At 33.6% G+C, this 9,294-nt stretch overlaps 1 protein-coding gene across 1 annotated transcript; it reads right to left on the reverse strand.

Annotated features, from left to right (window-relative positions):
* Nucleotides 1-267: 267 nt before the first annotated feature.
* On the reverse strand, nt 268-8,969 carry LOC108950612 (von Willebrand factor-like; the record flags this gene model as incomplete). Its single annotated transcript, XM_026839554.1, has 15 exons — nt 268-402; nt 463-575; nt 843-1,005; nt 2,065-2,221; nt 2,590-2,835; nt 3,450-3,638; nt 3,990-4,094; nt 4,400-4,538; nt 4,898-5,024; nt 5,276-5,469; nt 6,147-6,237; nt 6,889-7,035; nt 7,249-7,470; nt 8,198-8,374; nt 8,847-8,969. Coding segments are annotated over 15 exons (2,328 nt in total), but the record flags the coding sequence as incomplete, so codon positions are not given.
* Nucleotides 8,970-9,294: the final 325 nt, after the last annotated feature.

The raw sequence follows: 9,294 nt of genomic DNA on the forward strand, positions 1-9,294 counted from the left end.
CAAAGGTAGTCTGACTAGGTCCAGTTGTTGTTGGTACCAAGGTAGTCTGACTAGGTCCAGTTGTTGTTGGTACCAAGGTAGTCTGACTAGGTCCAGTTGTTGTTGGTGCCAAAGTAGTCTGACTAGGTCCAGTTGTTGTTGGTACCAAGGTAGTCTGACTAGGTCCAGTTGTTGTTGGTACCAAGGTAGTCTGACTAGGTCCAGTTGTTGTTGGTGCAAAGGTAGTCTGACTAGGTCCAGTTGTTGTTGGTACCAAAGTAGTCTGACCAGGTCCAGTTGTTGTTGGTGCCAAGGTGGTACCTGGTGCTAAACTTGTTACTCCTGTGGTAATAGTAGTTACAGGCACAGCTGTTGTTGTAACAGTCATTGAAGGTGTCTGTGTTGTTTCAGATACTGCTGTATCTATAGAAAAATAGTGTTAGGGTTGTGTAACATCCAAAATTGCTTTTTTCAAATTCTTACATGTTACAGCTTTAGTAGTTGTGTATATTGTAGTTGGTGTTGAAGTCACGACTGTTGTAGTTGGAGCACAGGTTTCACAATCAGATAAAGGTATGCAGGTGCCTTTCCCTTCACTATTTGTTATGGAATGTTTATAGTAAAAATGGTTTATGATAAATTAAGGACTTTTGTTTAACAAGTTGGTTGATTACTTTGTAAAAAAATACATGAATATCATTAGCTCATTTTCTTTATGAGAAAAGTTCTATTGCAATGCATGCCGTATGACTTGAATTACGCAAAATTGGTTCATTATCTCAGTTTATATCGGTGTCTTGCAGCAAGACAAGTCCTGCATCCTGTGGTTTAGACCAGAGTTTACCTAAAGGTACAATGATTACCTAAAAACGAATCCAAATTGACAATTTGGATGGCAACCTTCAAGGCATGGGAGGGGGCAATTTGCTTGTTGCTGGTCACAACAAGTATCAGGACAGGACGTTCCACATTCTTCATATTTCCATTCACATGTATCGTTTCTGTTATATACTTCACACATGGTTGCTATATAACAAAAGCATATGTTAATCAGTACCACCATTATAATGTATGGTAGGGTGGGGAAAGCCTTTACAATTTATTTTCTCTTCCAATTTGGTAGTAAACAAACATTCAACGGTTGTTTATAAAACTTTATCCTCACGGCTCCCATAGACTGTTGTTAATTGTTTAAAACATGATCAGGATATTTGGTTATTATGTGACAAAGGTGTCCCAGCTTCCCCAACCCTATTATACTATTTTTGTAAAGAAAAAGAACTATAGTATGCCTGGCCAAGTATGCAGCATAAATGATAGCTACAAATACTCTGTGTTTTGAGATTTATTAAGTTAATGAAAAAATAAAAGTTATTTATTCTTGTGTGGCAAGGCAACAACATCCATTATAATAATGTATAGTGGGGTGGGGGAAGATGGGACACCTTCAGCACAAAATATATCAATATTCTGGTCGTGTTTTAAACAATTAACAACGGTCTATGAAAGTCTCGAGGACAAGGTTTTATAATTCCTTGAATGTTCTTTGTTTACTACCAAAGTGTACGAGAAAATAGAATGAAAAGGTGTCCTATCTTCCCCTATACTACTATAATAATAATAATAATTGTAACTTTATTTCTCTCTTTCATTACGGTACCAAAGAATTAGAAATGGAAATAATTAAAAAAATTAGAGTTTTTAACTTTACAGTTAAAACATATTTACATTTAGTTGGAAGAAAAAAAGCGTGGTTGCTACACCTAGCAGACAAACAAGCCATTTATTTTAATTAAGTCAAACTTCTAATAGAAACATAACACAGGTTTACTGTTACTTATAGCCTATTCATGCTAGTAAAAATGCTTGTAACGTTTTGAATTGTTTTTATGTACTTGCAGTACTGCTAACAAATAAGTATGGAGTAATGATCATTAAATGTTAAAGGTATTATGGCAGTCACAGAGAGGGTAATTTTCAAATATCAATTTAAACAATTCCCATGCTTTAGGCTAAACATTACATATTCTTTTTTGGGTTAAATAACACAAAATGTATAAAAAATATTAGAAATTAATAACTTACGACATCTGTCTGGGTTTCGCCAGTCAACAACAATTCCTTTTTGACTACACACGTGTGCATATGCTGCAACTGCTGTGCAAAAACATTCACAATCACCTCCTGTTTCACAACCACACGTGTCCGACAAGCAATGCTCAAGATATTTCAGATGATCAATCTGTAAAAACAGGTAAAAATAATTTATACCATTAATAAATGAAGCTTATTTATCCTCACACAACATAGCAATAATATGGTTATAGTACAGGTGTCTATTTCACTATTTTACACACCTCGTGCCACTTTGGAGTTGTTCTGTGTGTAACTTTGTAGGTGATATTTATGTGTTTTTTACTCTTTAATCCCAAAAGTTTCTTTGGTTTAGTTTTGCTACAGTTTTAAATTTACTATATGACTAAAATAGATAAGATTTTCGGTATATATGGGAAAGTTATAGTAAGATCTCGCCAAAAATTATTATCCCCTTTGAGAGCGAATAAAGAAACTATGCTAAATACATAAATAGGTAAAGAAGTTTACACATACTTCTTTTCGACAGGCAGCAAAATCTGGTCCTTCTAACACATTGCACCGCGTGATTGCGAATGCTTTTCTTTCAGGATATTTGTCACAGTTTTCTTCAGTGTGGTTCACAGAAATCGGTGGACATGTATCCATTAACCGCCAATTGTTCCCAAAGTCGACGGGACTTGTAACTACTTCTTGGCTTCTCATGAGCAAGTCGTTGTTTTGATCGTGGTTAAAGTCACCGCATAAACCACATAACTTTCCCTAAATGTTTAAAAATTGGATGAAAGAATGTAATCTATTTATCCTTGCTTGACAACAATGGTAGTTATAAAATGTTCTGTTCCATACAAATCTTGCCTGGTAAATTTACACTAAATGGAAATTAAGATTTTTTAAATGTAGACAATTTAGACAGGAAACCAGTGGGTTTGAGAAATTGTTGTTAATGTCTCAATCAAGGACACACACGCGTACAATAAAAACAACAGCAACGCAAGTTGGAGGTAAGTTCTGTAATAAATGTAGCATAAATATCTATAACAGCGTTTCTAAAACTGGGGTAAATTTACCCCTTAGGGTAAATTCCTCGTATTTAGGGGGTAAATAAGCTACCAATCAAAAACCACATTAGTTGACATGACAGAAAAATTGTGCCAATTGTAGTACTTTACCAGAAATTAAACAACTCGTTGCCAAAAAGCTAGCGCATCCGTCGCATTAAACATAACTGATGTAATTAGTTGTATTTGCTTTCAATAAATGAATCTGATAACTACCTTTGTTAAAACGGTAAAGCACACAAACAAGTTTAAAAACCACTGATCTATAATCACAAATAATCAAAATAAATATCTATAAATAAAATTAAAACTTACGCTATGAAAAGCAGCCACACGGACATAAATTCTAGTGGCTTGGTCCCAAAACACAGTTACTCCAATACTGGTTGTAATAATACAGTAAAAACCACGATGCAGTATCTCATAATGAACATCAATACCATTAGAGGTTGCCAATGTTGTTTCTTCAGGAGTTTGATTTGACTCCAAAAGTATTTGGTACATCTGAGTAAAAATATTTGAAATCGCTTTAACTAAACGAAATGTAATATATTATATTGCACAAAAAAGAAAATAATTTTGTTCTATTTGTTTGAAATACACAAAGAAAAAATTAATAAAATAAGAAAGAATGTATAAAAAAGTATCTTGAATTATGCGTCTAGCCACAATACAGTTATGGGTTTTTATGAAACTGTACTAACTAACAGTAGTGTGGAAAATTTATAAAAACTGTATATGAAACCTTTAGCAAAGCATGGTCCAATTTGTCTTATTTACACACCCAAAAAATTTCAATTTTAAAATAGCAAAATAACTTTTATAAGAAAATATTATTAATTTTAAAATACTAACCCCTAGTTGCAGGGTGACTGTTTTTGCACAGCCATAACGAAAAGTCGTGCATGGATTCTTCTTAAAAGTAACTTTAAAAACTCCTGCAGTGGAACCACATTCATCCTGTTAATACATTGAGATACTTTACTCATTCAAAATTGGAAAAGTTTATATGGATTTTTATGAAGTTTTTGTTGATTGTCTTGCTTAAAAACAGAAATACAGAAGGTAATTGATCAATTTAACTTGTTTATTCTCGTGTAGCAGGGCAAACACAATCGTTATAACAAAGGTGTTCTGTTCCCCACACTTTATGCCCTCTTACGAATGCCACATATGTAAATTCCTTTTGTATGTACAGATAACAATTTAGACAACCAAAAAGCTAGAGTAGATATCCTTAACAATAATACTAACAAACAAATTACCGTAACAAGAATATACTCGCAGTCTCCAGTAAAATCGAACCAAGCGCCATCAAATGTATGGAAATGATCTTCACCAACTACACTACATTCACCACCACATACATTACTAGTACAATCCCAACGACCAGATGTACAGTTACTGTAATATATAAAATGGTAATACTAAATTTGGGTCAGGTTATAAAAAACAAGGTTATTGAAAGTGGTGCGGAGTTTTAATGGTTGCCCAGTGCCCTAATAGGGAGTTATTTGAAAAAAAGAGGCGCGTATTGCTTGTAACCTGTTTTTTTTTAATTAGTTGAAGATGTCAACAAGTATATCTCAACTATTGGTTGAGTATGGGACTATAGGTGTTAAGAGCCGTTAAACTGGGTGTACAAACCATTAAAGGTTGAAACTCTGGGCATGCCGGATATTTAACAAGTGTTTACAAAAAGTCAAATTTGTGATGGAGCAAGAGCTACAGGGGTAATCAAATAGTCAAATACTCTTTCTTACCATGTATTGCAGTCAACGGTTATAGAAGAACCAGTAGCATATTCCTTGCTGTTGTGGTAGCATGGACATTCATCAGGTAGAACACATCGGTCACTTTGCCACACATACCCATCAGGACAAGCACAACCTGAAACAATTTTTTAGCATGGCACAGGGGTAATAGTTACCTCCAGACCTAGGTATACACCCAAACCTGCAACCATTGTAAGTGTGCATTTTTGGTGGAGACGTTTATTGTTTAATGCTCATTCCATTGGTAACTATGAGTTGTCTAAATTTGCAATTAAACAGAGAAGGGGAAAGTATCATATCCAAGGGGATATACACTTACAATGGTAGCAACATAAGCATTACAAAAATATAGAAGTTGTCCGTTACCTGAAACACAGAGCGACAGCGGGCATGGGAGGTCTTTATTTTGACAAGTTTTTGCACATTCTGCACCCATGACTTGTGTAGTGTGTGGATTGTTTAGAAGTTTCTCTGTACAGTTATGGAAGATTTGTCCTTCTAAGCAAATTAATGGCAGAGTTTGAATTCCTTCACATTGTATGCGACCTCTAATGCATTGGCTGTAAATATAAATGAATAAATGAATGAATAAATAGAACTTATTTTATCCTCGCGTGGCCGGAAAACGACAGTCGTTATTACACGGGTGTTCATACACCTCGTGCCAGCTTACGAGTTACCATGTATGTTAGTTTGTGAGTGATTATTTTTTTTGGATTATTTCATTTTATTATGTATGGCTGATAATTTAAACAACCGTTAGTGACCACTGGGTTGGAGCAATTGTCGTTAATTGTCTTGCCCAGGGACACATACGCCCAGAATGGTAGCAGTGTCGAGCCTTGAACTTATTACCTATTGGTTACAGGCAAGCGCACTAATCACTATGCTACGGCGCCGGACAAAAATATAAATGTTATTGGTTACAGTTAGTTAATGTAAAATTTTATAAGATGATTTTACTTAATATTTATTTCAGGGTAACTCAATAGTTATAATATGGGTTTCTCATTTTATACACTTGGTGCTTAGAGTTACCACGTAAATTTGAACAACCCATTGGTGTGTGAACATCAAATAACTGCTCTAATAAATGATCTAGTTAATATGTCTGTCCAAGGTGGCAAGTTTTGGTGGTAAAACTAACACTTTAAAAATCAGATCAGGCCTTAAAATTAGAACGGATAGAAATATTATTGCATGTATAGTTATGAATGTTGGTATAAAAATAACTTACCATAAGACTCCAGGTGCATGTAACATTTGGCCAGGATGGTACCAACTGCCAAGGTGATAGCATGGACATTCACTATCATCAACACATACTCCTGGATTTTAAATAAATAAATACAATAAAAAATCTAAAAATAAAATTATATATGACAGAACAAGTTGATGGTTATAGCATGTTTGTCCTATTACTCATTACAGCAAATGCTTTATACTTTTAAAAATACATTAATTTAAATCTAAATAGTTCCATAAAGTTGAGACTCAAAGGGCTAAGGTTTAAAGGTTACAAGGGGTTAGGGTATACAATTTTATTGGTTTAAGAGGTTAAGAGTTAGAAACTGTTAACTACATATTATCAACTTTATATCCAAACTTTGTGTTTGTATTTTTAAATTATCAGCAATCGTTTAAATCCTACTTTAAGTTTTATTAACTTTGAAATAACGAATTGTCAGCTTTATATTGTGCACTTTTAAATTGCAGTTTTTGGTAGCTTTGAATTAACGTGGAACCTAAAACTTATCATTAACCTTATTGGCAAATTACTGTGGTGTATATTTCACAAGAAAATAAACACTATGCACATTTTCCCTGTATCAGTTGTGGCTTTAGTCACTCTGATACAAGAAAACTGTGCATAAGCAGCCTGGGTGTTGGGGAAAGGCTAAGTCTGACATAAATTCCAGGTCTTCGACAAGGACCTCACCCACATACAAAAGTGTATATATGCAAAATAATAAGAAAACCTGATGGGTTAAGGTATTGTCCATCTGGACAGTTGCATCCTTCTACACAGCGTGATTTACATTTTTCAGGAATAGAGAGGGAGCGACAGTTTTTCCCACACCCAGTGCTACACACATGGTACTTCTGGCCCCCCTTGCATGTAATATCTGCAGAAATAAAAATAATGTGTAAGTTTAATTGCTTTTTTTTATTTTTGTGACATTTAATTTCTAATTTTGACTTAGAAGCATTTTATTAAAAAAATCCTTCACTCTTTTCAGAAAATGCAGGCAAAAGTTAGTGTTGTTTTTGTGTAAGTGAACACTTTAAAAATATAATATGTAACATTTGCGCTAATAAACAAACTAAAAGTATCTTACCACAAAAACTAGGAGTTCTCCAATCCAAGTATATTTCTTCCAAACTGCATTTGTGTGAATACACAGCAAGCACGTCACACATACACTGAGAATTGAGCTCTTTTTGGCATTCGCAAAACTCGTACATGCACATCTTATAGTAAACATCAGGGTTTACTACTAGATGACAGGCTGAGAATCTTGAACCATAAATACTGTGGCACGCAGTCATTGCAAGAAATTCTGTAAAAAATAAACATAACATGTTTATCGTCTGTAAGGTGTAACGGTCACGCCTTTTATCCAAAACAATATTTCTTTCTTTTTTATCAATAAGCGTGTTTTAACAACTGTTGTTTTACCGTTACTACCTGTCTTTTCGCTTTTGTCAACTCTCTTGTTCTTCGCTATCGTGACCGAAGAGATGAAATAAATTTCATTCATTCATTCATTCATTCATTCATGTTTTATTAAACGAATAAATGCAACTTGCTTTAATATTGTGTAGTAGAAAATGACAGTCGTTATAACACAGGTTTTTATACACTTCGTGCCAGTTTAGGAGTTACTATGCATATGCTACTTTTAAACGATTGTTTTTTGTGACTTTTAATAAGAAACATGGGTGTTCTATTTCATACACCTCGAGCCCACTTAGGAATTACTATGTATGTTACTTTGTTAGTAATTAGTTTTAAGGAGTTTTTGTTTATGTATGGCTGACAATTTAGACAACCCAAAAGGCATACCTGAAATTTAGTTAGACCAGTAACTATATTTTCGTTTTATACGCAATGTCCAAACTTGATTGAGGTTACAGATAAGATATATGTTTCATAATACTTGTGAAATTATAACATAAAGTGATTTTCCTTCCCCCAAATGGACAGTAACTAATACATAGGCGTGGTTTGTGTTTACTTCGAAACTAAATTCATTTTAAATAATTTTTGTATTTATTTGTTTTTACCTTTGTCACTATTTTTTTCACAAGCGTCCAATATTTCAACCGGAACATCAGGGCAATCTTTATTCATCTTCCAAGAGTTCCCAAATGATGCAGGAGTACTCTCCAACATCTCATAGGATGACATAAAGTCGTCAATTGCATTCCCATTGTAATTCCCAGCCAGTCCACGCAATTTATCTTGAAATATTAAAAACATTAAAAACATCAAAAACAAAAAAAAAATTATTCTGCTGTAATTGCTACTTGCCAGGATGCATATTTTTTAAAGAGCTCTTGTTGCAAAATAATACAATGGCTCTAATAAAGTTTTACTTTATAGGATTTATAAACATGTTATTTAAACTTTTTTGTCATTTTTGTTAGTAAAGCAGTTCCTAAACAACTGTTTTAGTTTATCATTGTTTAGAATGGCTATTGTTTGTACACTTAATATACAGACAAATATGCCATGCATCATGTCTACCTAGCAAGTATAAAACATTGTGGGTGATTGTTTATAGTAAGATTAATACGTAGGAGTTGAGGAAAAGTGTAATAATAGCAAGGCTACTAAACACACAATACAATATAAATTAACTCTTATCAACTGACAAGTTATTTTTATTAAAACATCCTAAGATTTTATTGAACAAAAATGTGATTGAATTACCTTTGTATTTAGGAGGAACAGTAACATACAGTGAGCCATAACCGTTCCAAGTTATATCAACGCCAGTTGTTGAGTGGTATAAAGTAATATAAAGAGAAGATTCACGGAAGATGTATAAATCATCTGAAAACGGAGTGTGTTATTTAATAAGACAAAACATTATAGACTTATTGTTATACATGGTAATATGAATGAGTGGTTGAATAAAATTTATTTCGTCTTTTCGGTCACGATAAGGAAGAACAAGAGAGTTGACAAAAGCGAAAAGACGGGTAGTAACGGTAAAACAACAGTTGTTAAAACACGCTTATTGATAAAAAAGAAAGAAATAATGTTTTGGATAAAAGGCGTCACCGTTACTCCCTATAGATGATACACATATTATAGCTTTTTTGTAAACACAGCACAGAATGTTGTTTGATAATAAAACATGTATGTAAACATAACA

This window comes from Ciona intestinalis, unplaced genomic scaffold, assembly GCF_000224145.3.
Source record: "Ciona intestinalis unplaced genomic scaffold, KH HT000389.1, whole genome shotgun sequence".
Lineage (NCBI taxonomy): Eukaryota > Metazoa > Chordata > Ascidiacea > Phlebobranchia > Cionidae > Ciona > Ciona intestinalis.